Consider the following 17527-nt stretch of genomic DNA (forward strand, 5'->3'; position numbering starts at 1 on the left):
AGATATAACATCACTTATGGCAACTAGTTTTGAGAGGTAGAAAAAAATATGATTAGCTTCATTCAATCTTGAGAGCTAATACATCAAGCAGGTAACATGGGCCACAGAATGCAGAGAAATTTGATTAACTGAAACTGGAGTAATCACAATGGCTTCCAACACAGGTCGCACTCGATCTGGTTGCCACACACTTTAACCGGGTTAGCACCAAAACTCTAACACACACACACACGCACGCACGCACGCACACACACACACACACACACACACACACACACACACACACACACACACACACACACACACACACACACACACACACACACACACACACACACACACACACACAGTCAATGCAAACGTGCACTCACACAAGCAAATGCGTGAACAGATCTGCAACTAAGTGCTCTTCTCAGCTTCATCTATAAAAACGGACACATCCAGTAGCTGTATATAACTCAGTTAGCTCTAATCACATCTTTGTCCCACTTGCTGATCTTATAGAGGTGGTAATCTTCAGGAGTGCCACCGCCGCCGTAATCCAATCTGCCCAGGGTTAACAGCTAAACCTGTATTAGCAAATCAATCTGCATTTGTTCATAATACAATCAGGATCTCACGGGCTAGGATAATAAATTCACTACCTGATTATGCTTTAAGTGCATTACAATTTGTTATGATTGGATGTGGAGTGAAAACTACATTTGCAATTTATCCAGGGTTTCAGCATACTATGATATATGTGTGTGTGTATGTACTTGTAGCAGATCGTGCTTGAGGCCCAGCTCGTGCTGCGTGGAGGAGCAGAGGGCTCCGATGGCGGTGCTCATGAACTCCTCGGGGTTGATCTCCGCGAGCTGCTCCAGGATGCTCAGAGTGGGACCCCGGTAGCGCTCGGCATCCAGGAAGATCTTGATGTAGGGAACCATGCCGAGGTCCCGCACCGACACTGTCACACACACACACACACACACACACACACACACACACACACACACACACACACACACACACACACACACACACACACACACACACACACACACACACACACACACACAATTGTGCACCAAAAGGACTGACCTACTGGAGTGTGTTGTGTGTGTGCGCTGTGTAAACCAATAACAGCTGTTTATTATTCACCCTCTCTTTTTAAAAAACAGATTAAATATTAAATGTACCCATCACCCACAGTATAACCATTTTTATGTGTTAAAACAGTAATACCATATATATTATATTGTTAGAACCATTTTGTGTGTTTTTTTCCACTTTGGTACACATAGTATATATAAAGTGTGAATTGTTGATACAGAGGTTTATTGTATATTTATTTTTTTCCTGTAAATTGATTTGTATTATCTTTTATAATAGTTATTTTTTATGTTTATCTATATTGCCACTTCACTTCTATTTTTCAGTTTATTTTTAGGTATTATTGTATATTTCCATTTCCTTCTATTTATATTCAATTCGTTTATAATTGCCTATTGTTTTGATGTGAGCTATTGTTACACTAAAGTTTCCCTCTAGTGATGAATAAAGTATATATCTATCTATCTTCCTGAAGAGGAGGAGTCACAGCGAACCTGTGTTTCTGATGGAGCGCAGTGTCAAGGCAGACACAACTTCCAGCATGCAGCAGGTGAGCGCTCTCTCACTTTCCTCCACGCAGGACGGCTCGCGATTACCTGGCGGGCGAGGGACACTGCAAACTGAACACATTGTTTGTGGATTAGCCCTTCACCCTCCATGTTTATTCAATGTCAATGTCTATTATTATTGGAGAGGTTGTGGCGTTTCTCAGACACTAGTTACAGAGTGATGTTTACAAATTAATCAAAATGAAACATCTAGATGCTGTGGTTTACAATTTATAACTTCATAGATGCAATGTACCAGGGGTTCAAAATTTGTTTTCATAAATCCATAATTAAATCATGGCTGAAATTTACCTGCATTTGCCTTTTTTTTTCTGCCTGAAGATCTGATGCATTTGAAATAACTCTATATTCAAGCTCCATGATGAGAGATTGCGTATTAGAGAGGAATGTGTGGTATTTTTGTGGAATGCTGACTTGCAGGTGCTACTCTCAGGCTTTGGTGTGATCAGAGGTTCGAAACGTTAGTGAGAGCTGCGGCTCTAGGGAGACAAAATCATTCTGTTGGGTGAAAATTAATATGGACGGTCGGGAATTGAAGATCAAGAAACACTATTTAATGATCCTTAAACACATTTAATTAAAATACCAACAATCCTTCCACATCCTCAGATCTAAATACAGAGGGTCTTAGCCCAGCACCTATTAAATTAAGAGTGTGCTCAATCATATTTATTTTTGGAGATGGATGGATATGTTGCCACAGACCTGCTGGGGAGGCAGAAGCGTCTCCAGCCTTCCTGAGGATCTTTGCTCTCTTCCGAAGCTCCCACAGCAGCAATTCCAGCAAGCCTCCCTCGCTCAGCACGTCTGCGAGTAGGCCGCTTCTCACAGCCATCCTGGAGAGCAGAGGTTAGAGAAATGTGGGCCTACAGTAGGCAAACATACCAGGGATAACAACTCTACTTGCAGTTTTAGGACAGATCTATGCACCCACCCGTTGAAACAGCTGAGAGCTGCCACCCCAAACTCCACGTCCGTTACGGCTCCGGCCAGAGCCCCGGTCCAGCTCTGCTTCAGGACACCCTGCACCGCCCGCAGGGTCTCATGAGGGATGTAGTTCAGCTGAAACACCACCTGTTGGAGAGACCGAGGGGTTTCTCAGGCTGATTGCAGAAAAATTTTTAAAAAACACAATTTCATGAGGCTAAAATTGGAGCTTGGGTTATAAGCGATACCATTTCCAGTAGAGAGAAGAACTGTTTGTGGACCGGCGGAGGCTTCCGCCACACACAGGTGGCGAATTGGGCCAACGACTGGATGGTCCACTCCAGGAGAAAGAAGTTGGACTGGTCCCATCCCCAGATGGTCTGCACCGCCCTAAGGATCTGGCAGCAGAGTGTGGAGTCTTCTGACCTCAGCAAGGAGTTCTGGAGGAGCCTGAAAGCCGGAAGGTTCCTTACTGCAGAACCTACAGACAAGGGTCAGACATGAGCAGCGTAAAATAGACAGAGGTCGGCAGGCTTTGTGAGGGGGAAGAGTGGGCTTTTCAAGCGTTAACTTGCTCTAAGCATCGCAGAGAAAATTGCACCATTATCCAGCGGTTTATTCACATTTCAAACACATCCAAACTTTCAAGAGAGGAATGAACCCTGCAAAACGTCCTACACGCCAACATTTTCCATTTCAAAATGGAGACGGGAGCCATGTGTGTCGATTCGTGTCTGCAGAGAATATTTCCTGATACTCTATTACCTCCTGCAACACGAGGTGAGTTCAACATCGATTAGGAATACTTGAGGATCTATTTATCATATTTTGGTCGGGCAAGGTCAAACAGTCAATTTCTTTTGCGAAAGTAAACAGAATTGAATTACAAACAACTTTACCGGTGTAGCAAACACTGAAATGCACGAGTCAATCGAGTTATTCAAACACGGACGCATTGAAAACAAACAGCCCCAACGTGTAGGATGACGGCGAAAAGCAGCTTGATTAACATTGATAGAGTTTTGCTGCTGCACTGTCAAAATATCCGGAGAAGGCGTTGAATTTGGAGGCTGAAACAATGCTGGTGTTTGCAGAAAATAAATAAATAATCACCCTGTAATATAATTCATTTTCACACTTAATCAAAATCATATCAGAACCAAATAAGATCATCCCAAAGCAGTGCCTTTGTCCCTCCATTGGCAAGAGATCTACTCCACCTTTTGATCGATGGCTGCCATGTGTGTGTGCATGTGTGTGTGTGTTCATGACTGTGTGTGTCTTTGTAAGGGACACTGTATTTAGAGTGTTGACGGAAGTGTGTGTGTGTGTGTGTGTGTGTGTGTGTGTGTGTCCATGATAGATGGCTGATTGGTGTAGGCTGCTGGTGAGTGGATGTGGGGCACTCTAACTCGGTTAGCAGCGAGGCCTCCACTTTATCATCCCTGACATAATCATCTCAGCTTCCTGTTAACCTGAGGGTTGAGGCCTGGGGGGGGGGATTTTGCCAGTGCAAAGAGAAACAGAAGAAAGACAAAAAAAAACAGAACTTGCTCTATAGTGTCATCTATTTCATGTTTTTGTAGTTGCTTGAATGTGTGGGCTCCATTATGACACACGCTGCCTCCTTTGACCGACGAGGAGGAACTGCTGAAACATTCTTCCTCTACAGTAATCATCTCGACCGCGCACCCAGTCAGATTAAATTCTTCCGAGTTACGCTTGCATTTCTCATAAGTGCAGGGGCAATATAATGCAATGCGAGCTGTTGAGGTAACCAAGGCTCCTTTTTTTAAACCAAAGGGTATTTGCATGTGTGTGTTAGACCGGTGGTTTGGAACCACCAGTCTGTGACCCGGCATCAGCCACAGAGTTTGAGAAAGTATTTTTAACTTTTTTTTGCTATTTGTAAGAGCTAGAGCTTTTTTTTCTAATAACTAACTCATCTTTTGCTTTATCATAATCTTTCAAACATTTCGTTGAAATTATCTCATGACAAAAAAAGCAACAAGAAATAAATGAAAATATAGCTGCAGGCAGCAATACACAGGGTCCATTATCGACACCAAGTGCAAATTTTCTACTTCCCATGGAACGCAGCATCAGTTCATGCTGCCGCTCCTCCCAACAACACGGTTCCATTCAAACTGATTAAACGCTGCATGTCCCTCAGAGGCATTTCATCAACTTTTCAAACTTTCAGGACTAAAATAAAACGGACACGATTAGGACCCTGTCGCTCTGGAGCTGCAAGCGAACTCCATGTATGAGGACACAAACACAGAATGTGTTTTGGACTGTTTTGGACTCCAACAGTTTGTGTGTTAGGACCGGCTTGAATGCTGCAGGAGGTACAGGGCACCGGGTTAGGTTTGAACAGAATGTTTATATTTACAAAAAGGGCAAAAGAGATAAAATATCAAATGAAGCGCCGTGCCGACGTCAAGCAGTTAAGACAAGACCACACACACACACACACACACACACACACACACACACACACACACACACACACACACACACACACACACACACACACACACACACACACACACACACACACACACACAACTGGAGTGTGGTGTGTTTGTGCGCTGTGTAAACCAATAACAGCTGTTTATTATTCACCCTAGCTCTCCTTTTAAAAAACACATTAAGCATTAAATGTATCCATAACCTACAGTAAGCGTCTTACTCACAAAACTCATCTCACCCCACCACCGATCGGAAGTTTTAGAACGTTGGTATGTCAGTCATGCACGAACGTTTGGCTACTTCGGGTCAAATTTCGTCAGTTTTTCACTAATTTCACAATTTGGTGGACCCCTAAAAATTATGATTATTATAACAAATATTATAAATATTATGAATATTCAAATATTCTAATTCCTTATTAAAAACCTACTGAGAACCTTTTGTACTATTTCACATAGGCTCTGCCCTCTAGCTTCGTCCTTATTGTCTTCCCCACGCTCATGCACGTCTTACTGAAATTTTGAATGTACCCATCACCCTATCAGCTGTGGCCTGTCCCTGAGGGCCCTGCACCCACAATTCTGCTCCCTTCTTTCTTCAGCGACCATTCACTGAAGAGCGAAGCACCCTCGAAGATCTGAAGATGAGCGACGCTAGCGTCTCACCACTACAGCCCTTTTCAGGGCCAGGTTCCATTGGCCGGCGGTGCGATTCCCGGCCTATTTGTTGCCGGAGGACCACCACGTCTGGTGCTTTGAATGCCTGGGCTCCTTCCATGGCAAACAGGGTGCCGAAGACTCAACTACGTGCACGACACGTGCGGCCCTGCCGAAATGTGAGCGACACCACCGTCTCACTCACTTCTTTTTCCAACGACGGCGTCCCTCTGGAGGATGCCATTTTTCTGTTTGGTGCAGGGAACAAGCAGGATCTTCTCCATCCCTCTGTCTCCCCCGCACGGGGCAGATCCCCCACTTGTGGATGAGTACGAGGAAGCGGGTTCACCTGGAGCATCTTTAATCTCCCTGGCACCAGAGGTTAGCGTACCCACGGTACGTCTGCTCTGTGACAATTTCCAGGGGCTCCCAGACAGTGGCACTGGGCACATGCTAACCTCTGCAGGCAGAGAGCTCCCTACATTCCTGGAATACAGAATGTAGGGGCTGATCCAATGTCCCTGGGGGTCCATTCTGCGTGCCGTGTCGGAGAGGCACGGGTGGACCTGTTTGCAACCAGGCAGAACGCTCAGTGTCCGCTCTGGCTCTCCCTTCACCGACGGCACTAACCCCCACTGGAGTGGATGCATTCACCTACTCCCCCTGGCTGCTATACGCAATTCCCTCTGATCCACCTCATAGACCGCCTGCTAACGAGAGTGAGAGCGAAGAGAGTGTGCCCCGTCCTAGCACCCCGGAGCCAGGTATCAGTGGAACGCTGTTCCCACTGTTGTTATTTCTTTGAAGTTATTATGCCTATAGCTCTGCCGGTTGTAATGGCAGAGCTATTGCCTTGTCTTTTGACAGCAGGGACTCAACTGGCTTTGCTTTATGCCAACAAGGACAAAGCTAGAGGGCAGGAACCTATGTGAAATAGTACGATAGTTAGCTTACTCAAAATCAAGTTCTATGATCATAGGCGAAGCCCTCTAGCTTTTCCTGCCCTGCTGCTTTCCTAGGGTGGCTGAAGATCCTTGGGGAGCAGAATAGCGGGCGCTGGACTCTTTTATAGCAGCAGGCCACGGCTGCTGGGCTGATGGATACGTTCAAATTTTCAAGACACACGTGCGCTCTGGAAACCAAAAAGGACAAAGCTTGAGGGCTTTGACTATGATCATAGAACTTGATTTCGAGTAAGCTAACTATGCCCCCCCCCTCCCTTAGTGATTTATCTGCAAGTTTTTTCCTTAAAATGTGAAGCCCTGTAAACTGGACTTTAAGGTTTTATCAGGAACCGACACAAGGCTTGTTTATTAACCCCCCCGTCAGCCACTGTCCATGGAAAATTTAAAAATAGATGATAATCCCTGAGTACAAAAATAATCTGAGAGAGAAGCCAGAGTACAGAGTGAGTGAGTGAGTGAGTTATGGAATCTGAGGGCTGCCGTACAGTACCTTGGGCGAGAGAGGGGTCGAACTGGAAGCCCGGGGGTTGGGGGTTGCTGACGCACAGCGTCACCTTCAGCTCGGCCTTCCCACACAGCGTGAGTGACGCCACAAGATCCAGGAGGTCGCACACGGGCGCAAACTGATCCGCTGGCACGCCGGCGTCGCAGCTGGAGTTCACACAGGGCAATGGTAGGAAGAGAGGTCACCGTTAATAGATAAGGGACTCTTTGATCATGAAATAAAGTGCCCTTTTTTAGGCTTTTCTAAAAGTCGTGATTGAATCATATGAATGGGTTACATGGTTTTCTTTGTAGTTGTAATCTCATTAAATATGGCCAATTAAATACCATTTTTGTTTTTTGTTTTTCAGAGAGCGTGCCCTTTATAAATCCTGATATAAGCTTCAAGAAATATATTTTCCCCAGCAACATCAAAACAAAAACTATAATTGACTTAAAAAAGACGGATCACTTGTGGTAAAGTATTCCAGCCTAGGGCTCATCGACTGACAAAAACCATCCCTAGTTTTTCCAGAACCATGCCACTCTGTCTGCCTTTTTAATTGACATAGCTCACCGCTTGAGGATGCCCTCCAGCGCCATATAGCCGCTGTGGGTGTCGAACTCGATGAAGAGCGCGGTGTTGAGGGAATACGTGTCTGTGATGAAACTGAACACGGCCACGGCCACCTCAGCGAGCACCGGCCCCGGGACGTCAGCGCTGATCTGCAGCAAGTTCTGGATGCAGATACGAACACTGTTCTTATCTGGCAGCCGGAGGGACAACGGGTGAGAGAAATGGACAGATTTTAACAATGCAACGTGGAAAATGCTTACATTACGTTTTTTTTACATCAGGTCAACTATCCTCTCCACCGCAGGATGAACTGATGGAGAATTTTTAGCGTAGATGCGTGATCGTGGAAGGTAGAAATTGATGTAATGTCAGATGGAGTAAAATATTCAGTAACTCTTTTCATGGAAGAGACCCCAGCCAATAACATCGAAATAAATCTCCAATATATTGAGACATTTAAGCAGATAATTTGCGCAGATTGACGCATCATGCGAAAGAAACTTGTCCGGGCTCGAACATGTTGTAACTGCTCTGGTAGAATTAATTCATTCATCTAGGAAATAAATCTTTATGCACATATGGCATTAACTAGTGTAGCATGGGGATGGTAGCTCAGGCGGTAGAGCTGGTGGTCTAGTGATCTAAAGGTTGCTGGTTGGATCCCAGGCTCCTCCTGCTAGCAGGCTGTAGTGTCCTTGAGCAAGACACTTAACCCCTAATTGCTCCTGATGGTTGCGTCCGTCGGTGTTTGAATAATTGTAAGTCGCTTTGGATAAAAGCGTCTGCTAAATGACTAAATGTAAATGTAATGTAGCTAAACATACAGTATGATTTCATTTTCTTTGTTTTTTTTACCCTGAATACTCTCAATACCAAAGACCAAAAAACCCTGGCACCCTCACACATAATGTATAGGCCAAATGGAAAGGGGACTTGAAATCCAAAAAGCTTTGTGGCTGCCTCACCGAGCAGGCTGGGGATAATATTGCAGGTCTGTGCAGCTGACAAGGCCCGGAGGACCCGGGAGGCCTGGTGCCTCCAGGGGGCGCTGGTCTGGTCCCACAGCGATGTGAGGCCGATGATCAGACACTGCAGCTCCTGAGTCTCCACCATCTTCTCAACGTAAACCGGCTGCCGAGAGAGCTGGAGGAGGACCTAGGAGAGAGAGATAAAAGAGAGCATGAGGATGTGCTAATGCTGCGTTCAAGTAAACCCGAAAACCCCGGAAAAATTACCTAAATCGAATGGACGTATTGAACTGAATCATTTCTGGATTCCGTGGCCGAGTACAACTCAAGAGTTCATAGCAACAAAACATGTGGGAAGCCTGGCATCCTTTGTGGTTGGTGGCAGGAACAGAGTCGTAATAAAAGTGCTTGTTTGAGTCTCCACACTTAATAGAATGAGTAGTTGTGCGACATGTGCTCATACTGTGTTCCACATGTTCGTATTGCCTGTAGTATCCTAGTATCTACATCTTTCTCCACAGAGGTCACTTGGAGATTTAATAGTTGTGACATTAACAAGCTCCGAGTCGTCTTGAATACAGCACAAGTCCTCAGATGACCAAGTAAGGACCAAACAGAGACCTCTGCAGTTGGAAAGCGCAAATTAAAGACCTACTTCAGATTCATGAAGAGTGGATGGACTTCTGTTCACCTGAGTGAGAAGCTCCAGAAAGGTCTCTTCTTTGGCGGTGCTGTCCTTCCTCGCTGGAAGGCACACAAGCAGGTAGAGACACTTGACCAGCGCCGCGGGGAGATCTGGATTTATGCAACACAAGTCCTACACAAACACACAACAAATCCAGAAATAATGGATTGACTACCCTCATTTATACTGTTTCGCACACTACTACATGTGTAAATAACATTCAAGGGAAATGTATTAGAAATATTTGTAAAGCACCATTTCAAAATACAGAATACAAAGACAATGTATTCCATTATCATCAATGTAATTAACAAGTGACATTGTAGCTACACAAAATATAAAACACCAATCAAGAGAAATGCACTATAGAGATAGGCAGACGTACGGTGGCGAGGAGGTGCACATGGCGAATAGGATCCCTTGTCTATGTATTTGAAGAAATGTCTTTCTGAATCTATCCGCGCAAAGTATTAATATGATCAAATGTGACGTGGAATTGTCTGGCCCTCAAATAGCAGTTAGGCGCTCCTGATGAATAAGTGTGATAACCACAAGGGCACGTGAGGGGGCTGTCAGTTCTGAGAAGCTGAGACGGATAAACCTGCGGCTCCTGGAGTTGGTGAGAGTTTTACGCACCGAGTCGTCAGCTGCGAACAGGGACAGGGTCCTCAGGAGGAGCCACCCCGAATTGTCCTTCTCACACCCTGCCGCTCCAGGGGACCTTCGGAAGAACTCCACCACCTCGCTGCGAGCCTCCTCTGGAAGCACACAGGACGCATCACATGACGATTCCTTATCTCCAAAAAAGAAGCTTACACGGGGGCGGGGGTAGTTTTCTCTCATGGAGCAGCATATGCATGCATGCAATTCTGTCTGTTTTTAAACGGAAGAGGCATTGTGCATATGTACGCATTTATTTAGGGAAATAGGATTCTTGCATTTTTGGTCTTTGCAAATTCTGCATTTGAAAAACCGAAGTGAGAAATGTTCATTGTGTTTCCTTCTTTGGGTTTGAATTGTTGAAGGTTGAGGTTTTGTGTGGGTTTGTTTACACACACACACACACACACACACACACACACACACACAGTACAGTATATATTTATGAAGTTGGGCGATGTGTAAAATGTAAATAAAAACAGAATACAATGATTTGCAAATCCTATTCAATTGAATGCACTACAAAGACAAGATATTTAATGTTCAAACTGCATTGCTTTTTTGCAAAAATTCACTCATTTTGAACTTGATGCCCGCAACACGTTCCAAAAAAAGCTGGGACAGGGGCAAGTTTACCACTGTGTTACATCACCTTTCCTTTTAACAACACTCAATAAGCGTTTGGGAACTGAGGACACTAATTGTTGAAACTTTGTAGGTGGAATTCTTTCCCATTCTTGCTTGATGTACGACTTCAGTTGCTCAACAGTCCGGGGTCTCCGTTGTTGTACTTTGCGCTTCATAGTGTGCCACACATTTTCAATGGGAGACAGGTCTGGAATGCAGGCAGACCAGTCTCGTACCCACACTCTTTTACGACGAGGCACGCTGTTTTAACACATGCAGAATGTGGCTTGGCATTGTCTTGCTGAAATAAGCAGGGACTTCCCTGAAAAAGACATTGCTTGGATGGCAGCATACTGTATGTTGCTCCAAAACCTGTATGTACCTTTCAGCATTAATAGTGCCTTCACAGATGTGCAAGTTACCCATGCCATGGGCACTAACACATCCACATCCACCCATCACAGATGCTGGCTTTTGAACTTTGCGCTGATAACAATCTGGATGGTCCTTTTCCTCTTTGGCCCGGAGGACACGACGTCCATAATTTCCAAAAACAATTTGAAATGTGGACTCAACAGACCACAGCACACTTTTCCACTTTGCGTCAGTCCATCTCAGATGAGCTCGGGCCTAAAGAAGCCAGAGGCGTTTCTGGGTGTTGTTGATACTGTATATGGCTTTCGCTTTGCATGTTAGAGTTTTAACTTACACTTATAGATGTAGCGACGAACTGTGTTAACTGACAATGGTTTTCCAAAGTGTTCCTGAGCCCACGTGGTAATATCCTTTACAGAATGATGTTGGTTTGTAATGCAGTGCTGCCTGAGGGATCGAAGGTCACAGGCATTCAATGTTGGTTTTCACCCTTTCCGCTTAGGTGCAGAGATTTCTCCAGATTCTCTGAATCTTTTGATGATATTATGGACTGTAGATGATGAAATCTCTAAATTCCTTGCAATTGTACGTTGAGAAACGGTGTTCTTAACCTGTTGGACTATTTGCTCACACAGTTGTTCACAAAGTGGTGAACCTCGCCCCATCCTTGCTTTTCTGAGCCTTTCGGGGATGCTCCTTTTATACCCAATCATGACACTCACCTGTTTCCAATTAACCTGTTCACCTATGGAATGTTCCAAACAGGTGTTTTTTGAGCATTCCTCAACTTTCCCAGTCTTTTGTTGCCCCTGTCCCAGCTTTTTTGGAACGTGTTGCAGGCATCAAATTCAAAATGAGTGAATATTTGTAAAAAAAAACAATAAAGTTTATCAATATCTTGTCTTTGTAGTGTATTCAATTGAATATAGGTTGAAAAGGATTTGCAAATCATTGTATTGTGTTTTAATCTCCGCGAGCTGTTCCAGGATGCTCAGAGTGGGACCCCGGTAGCGCTCGGCATCCAGGAAGATCTTGATGTAGGGAACCATGCCGAGGTCCCACACCGACACACACACACACACACACACACACACACACACACACACACACACACACACACACAGACAGTGTGGTATTAACCAGAATTCTCTGATTTTATCTAATCCCTCAAAGTCATTGCAATCCCTCTTCTGAAGCCCCACATCCACTCTGGTCCAAAGCCTGTGGTCCACCTGGATATTAGTGCACGGTACACATTCTATTCACAACTGATGTGAGGAGCTTCAATCCACTTAGTTTACCCACAGCAATGTTATTTAAGATCACATTTTCAAACATAAGGGAAATAAGTAACGCGTCACACTCTTGACAACTAGATCTAATCCCACTGGAGCCAGTGTGGAAGATGTTGTGAAATGAGTCTCCAGACAGCATTTCATGCATCAAGATACAAACCTCTGAATGTTCAATACTCAAGATTCAAGATGTTATTTGTCACATACATATACATGCGCTCAATGTGCCGGTTCCACAATTGTCAATAATATGATGTGTTTTCTTATATTATGGGTTATTTCTAATACCACTACTAAGGTAAATGATACAATGGATACAAGCCGCATTGAAACAATGGCCACAGTGATGGTGGAACCACATTGCACGGGTGGAAAACCCCAGGAAAACCCCAAAGTGTCCCAGGGTAAAAAAGGGTGCAGATTACCTGCAGGCCTGTCTGCCAGTCTGCTGTGGATGCTGAGGACCACCATCTCGGCCGTGAGTGCCGCAAACCCACCGAGGTCCGGCCCTTCAGCTCGGCAGCCGGCCTCGCACACCTGCGACAGTGAGAACAACGGCTAAAGTGGTGGGTGCTGTGTGTGTGTGTGTTTCCGGTGACCCGTGTCTAAAACCTTTTACGCTATGTTTACTAACTTTTTATACGCCGTGACACATGGAGCTCAGCGGCTTTGCCTAAATCACCTCAACATTAGCAACAGGCAGACGAATCCTGTGTTCGACTTCCACTTCCATAAAAGGATGTCTGATTTCCCCAAGGTTGCTGTTCCTGAGTGAGACCCTGTGTTCTGAGTAAATCTTTCGAAACAGGTCATAGAGCAGTTTGTGTGTGTGTGTGTAGAACAAAAAATGATTAAATCTGCTGCTGTAATTCTGATCAATTAGTGTTACACATGGCCATTTCCATTGCCCTGGCTGTTATGTCACAATAATAAGAAAGGATGACATGTGCAGACATTTGCAATCTTGCAATGGGTCAGCAGCTCTGCCTGTGTCAATGTCCAGCCACCATCTCGTGTTGGGAATCAAGACAACAAAAGGAAGTAGAAGAACAACTGCTTAAAGCACACAATGAAGAATGTCAGGAATTGATGGGGAATTTTTCAAGAAGACTACGATTGGTTCATGTCGCAAGTCAGAGACCCTTGACATCCCGTGTGTGCCAGTTTTAAAAAGGCAATAAAATGTTATTGTTGGGAACCATGAGCCTACCTACTGTGTTGTGAATGTTTTCTCTTTGGACTCCTACAATCACCACCTGCAGCAACACTGGATTTGTAATTGTTTACTCTGATAGGGTTTACATAATTGGGTGACAATTAACAGTGTAATGGAAGTTTGTGGAGATTCAGAGTTCATACTTATTCCCTGTAGTTTGGAATGATTGAAAAGGCACGTATACATATTCATATATTAATGATATGTTAAATAGGTATTTGTTTTTGCTCATCAATAATTTTTTAAATGTTTTAAATGATGTATTTTAATAGTTTAAATATATATTAAAGTACATAGTCTTTATATATTCATAATTTGATTTCTAATATATCGTTTATCTAATTATATTTTGTCAAGTACTGTATTCAGTCATACATATTAATATATTAATGATATGAATACATGGGTATTTGTTTTTTGCGCATCCATTATTAGTTAACAAATATTGATGTATTTTAATATTTGCAATATATATAAGAATATTTGTAGTCTTAATATATTAATAATTCGATTTCTAATATATCATTTTCATCTAGTTCTATTTAGTCTAATATCCACTCATACATATTAATTATATGAATCCATGGGGATTTTGTTTCGCACTTCAATATTTAACAACTAATATTGACATATTTTTATATTTGTTATATATATATATTACAGTATATAACTACAGAATATAGGGAACTATGACCTGGCAAAAGAAAATACAATGCATCTTCCGACCATCGGGGAGTGATGGCTCACAGAACTGGGAGCCTCCCAAGGAAGGTGATGCTCAAACCCCATTGGATCACGGAACTGGGAGCCCAGGAAGGAGGTCAGCGGCCCCAGGAGAGAGGTCTGCAGCCGGACCCTTTCGTAAGATTTACTTTCCGTCTGTACTACCCTACGGCGTCCAGGCTAACCGCCAAATTAGGGTCGCACGTCAAAACACCACCGGAGCCACGCAGGAGCAACTACCGGCGACGCGGCACCGCAAGCGCCATGATTGGCCCGCTTGCTTGGCCGCGTACGTATTTTCGTTACGTCATATCTCCCGTATTTCCGCATTGGACTTGACGAAGTGAAGACATTGTTTTTAAAGGTTTTAAAACATTCGTCGCGCTCGAACCAGGTGCGGTTTCTAAACGAATATTTTGCGCGTCTGCGACTCGAGAACTTGCGACGAGTAGCGCGGCGAAATGTGGTTAAAACAAAAAGATGTGCAATAATAGTGAACGAAGGCGGCGCTGCCGGGGGCTTCTGGTTGCGTCTGCGGGTCGGTTTGCAGCGTCCAGGACTGTAAGCAGCCCACCCACCACCATGGGACCTTAAAACAACATCCAGTCATACTTCAATCTCTGTTTCTACAACATAGTTTCTTCGTGTTTGTTTTTATCTAACACTTTGTCCCCGAAAAGCATCGGTGAGTGAGAAAAGTGGGGTGATGGTGACCCATGACCCTCACTCCATGACCCATGACCCTCACTCCACTGGGCTGTACCTTTATGTAAAGGGGAAGGGCCCTCAGGAGGCGCTGCTCTCTTGGCTGCGCAGCCTCGTGGTGGGGGCTCCGGGGGTCGACACCCGGGCTCGCCTTCATCTCCCGCAGCAGGTCCGCGAGCTGCTGTTTTTGGGGCAGCGGGCTGTGGCGGCCGCCTGCCCCTCCTCCTCTCTCCGTCCTCGGCGTGCCCGACGCGGCCAGCTCCCCCGAGGCGCTGAGCTCCCCCGTCTCTTCGTTGATCCTCTCCACATCTCCCGGCTGAGCCTGAGGAGGAACGCATCTGACGCTGATCTGATCTCTCTTGTTTATCTCTTTTTTTAACTGTCTCCCATGAGCAATGATTTTAAATTTAAATCATAATGACGGGTGAACAGTAGGAGAGGTATTTCACATTCCATTCCAGAGCAAAAGGCTTTTGGGCTTTGCAGTTTCACTTTAATTGAGTGCAGTGTGAGAAAACCGCCAGAGTGTAGATATAGTATGTGATACTATCATAATAACAGCATACACAGAGCATTTCAGTTTTACAGTGAGATACACACAAAACATAGTATGTGAGACTGAGAATATATCTTCAGCCTTTATTTAACTATATGTATGCTATAAGCAATGCCAGACTTTAGTATTGACAGCACAAACACTGCTTACTGTACCTACCTGAGGTAGTGTGAGTGCCATCAGGAATCCCCCAAGGATCTAGGACAGTGGTCCCAGCGTTGTTGCTGAATCCAACTCAAATGCTTCTTCCTCCTTTTCCTCCTTTCCCATTCCACAGCGGCCAAGCTGGGACCCGTTAAGACATGACCGTAAAGCCCTGTAGCGGATCTGGCTCCAAACCCCACCGCCCCTCACTAATCTGCTTCAGACACACGCACACCGACTGAACTTTGCACAGGGGGGAGCAATTTGCATCAGCTGGCCCAGGTCATGTGCCTCCTTCCTACTTCCTTGGAGAAAGCAGAAGTTGACAAGTGTTGTTGGGCTGGTTAGATCACCCCCTCCCACCACGCACGCACGCAAATGCACGTCTTTTTATAGATTTGTCACATGTCCCTATGTAATGAATCATAATCCTTTTCCTTATTCTCAGTCAAGTCAAATATCTAAAAATACCCACAAAGATGTGTGTTAAAATGACATACTTCAATTTGTAATGACAATGAGTAGACCGACGTTCATGTTGCTGGAAGATTGCAACAAGAAATGGGCCTTGGAAACTATTACTATTACTACACATTAGAAGTGAAAGCAAGCCCTGCCGCGCCCCCCTGTGGACCAAAGCAGAAACACAGGGGGAAACGCTTTTCAGTAAATTTGGGCAAACTTGAGAAATTTCCCTAAAATAGGGAGGTAGGTACGGCCACAGATGTTTGAATGCGTCCAGCGACGGCAGGGAACTGCAATTTAAAGAATTGCGATTCTATATCCCAGCTATTGAAAGCTGACAATACAACCACGTCAGTCAGATTTTTGATCAAGTGCTTTCCTACGGGGTAAGATATTATTTTGATATCTCGGACCCTCTGAGATGTCGGTTGTCGGTTTCCCACCGACAAGCCCTCAGAATGTTTCATTTTTTTAATTTTATATGGAAAATTCAACTATGAAAAAAAAAAATTAAAATACCAATGTCTATCTTTGCAAAAGCCTTGCTTATTTTTTTTCTTTGTTTTACTTTTTGGCTTTTATTTGTATCTTTATGGTTGTATGTTTTTACGTTATTTATTTTAGATCAATGTTTGGAAGGTGGCGGCTTGAGCAGATGTGACTGACGTCAGACCTTTATGGATGTCATGGATCTGACGAACCAACAGAAAATCTGAATAAGATGTGTATTCGAGGCAATTCCAACATGGCGTCGCTCGGGTTTCATCCAGATCGGTTCATTGTTGTGGAAGTTTGTGCTGAACACTAGTAACCTCACCAAGATGGCGCTAGACACAGCGCACATGCACAAGTTGACAGTACACAGATCCCGTGACAGCACTGGTTCAAAATCATTTTGATGGTACACTCACTTGTAATATGGAGAATGACACCACTTTCATTCCCACCCACACCCTCGAGCGCCTGTTCTTGCACTATGTAACTTCTTTGTTTGGGTTTGAAACCACAGAAAAAGTGTGTTATGCTTTATGGAACCTCGTCACTTCCTTGATGTTTGGCTCTGGTAATTAGTTGTTATTTTTGCCTGGTTTGGAAAAAAACGTATTTAAACTTGACCGATAAGGTTCAAATTTGACTGGTGAAATACATTATTTCCGCACACCAAGTTTTACAACAGTGTAATTGCACTCAGAAATTTTAAGGGCACCATATCCCAAAAGTTACATAGCTTTACAGTCACTAAAAGAATATAAGATACAAACCCTCAACCATGTGAAGTGACAAAGTAACAGGTATTATTTTATCACTATTAAACTTAATGTTTGAAAAAAAATAAGTTTAAATAATACCAAAAGACAATT

At 44.2% G+C, this 17527-nt stretch overlaps 1 protein-coding gene across 1 annotated transcript in view; it reads right to left on the bottom strand.

The window, feature by feature from the left end:
• Positions 1-15974, bottom strand: part of wdfy4 (WDFY family member 4) — a 51148-nt gene extending 35174 nt beyond the window's left edge. The window contains exons 1-13 of the mRNA XM_080016975.1: positions 15717-15974; positions 15060-15323; positions 12783-12894; positions 10037-10158; positions 9407-9532; positions 8713-8902; positions 7748-7937; positions 7178-7338; positions 2840-3072; positions 2599-2738; positions 2370-2500; positions 1590-1715; positions 759-949 (exon numbers count right to left, since the gene is read on the bottom strand). Coding sequence (XP_079873101.1) covers positions 759-949; positions 1590-1715; positions 2370-2500; positions 2599-2738; positions 2840-3072; positions 7178-7338; positions 7748-7937; positions 8713-8902; positions 9407-9532; positions 10037-10158; positions 12783-12894; positions 15060-15323; positions 15717-15737 — 2007 coding nt within the window. The 5' untranslated portion in view covers positions 15738-15974. The remainder of the gene's footprint in view (positions 1-758; positions 950-1589; positions 1716-2369; positions 2501-2598; positions 2739-2839; positions 3073-7177; positions 7339-7747; positions 7938-8712; positions 8903-9406; positions 9533-10036; positions 10159-12782; positions 12895-15059; positions 15324-15716) is intronic.
• Between the last annotated feature and the right edge of the window lie 1553 nt (positions 15975-17527).

The sequence above is a fragment of the Zeus faber genome (assembly GCF_960531495.2).
Source record: "Zeus faber genome assembly, chromosome: 16".
Classification (NCBI taxonomy): domain Eukaryota; kingdom Metazoa; phylum Chordata; class Actinopteri; order Zeiformes; family Zeidae; genus Zeus; species Zeus faber.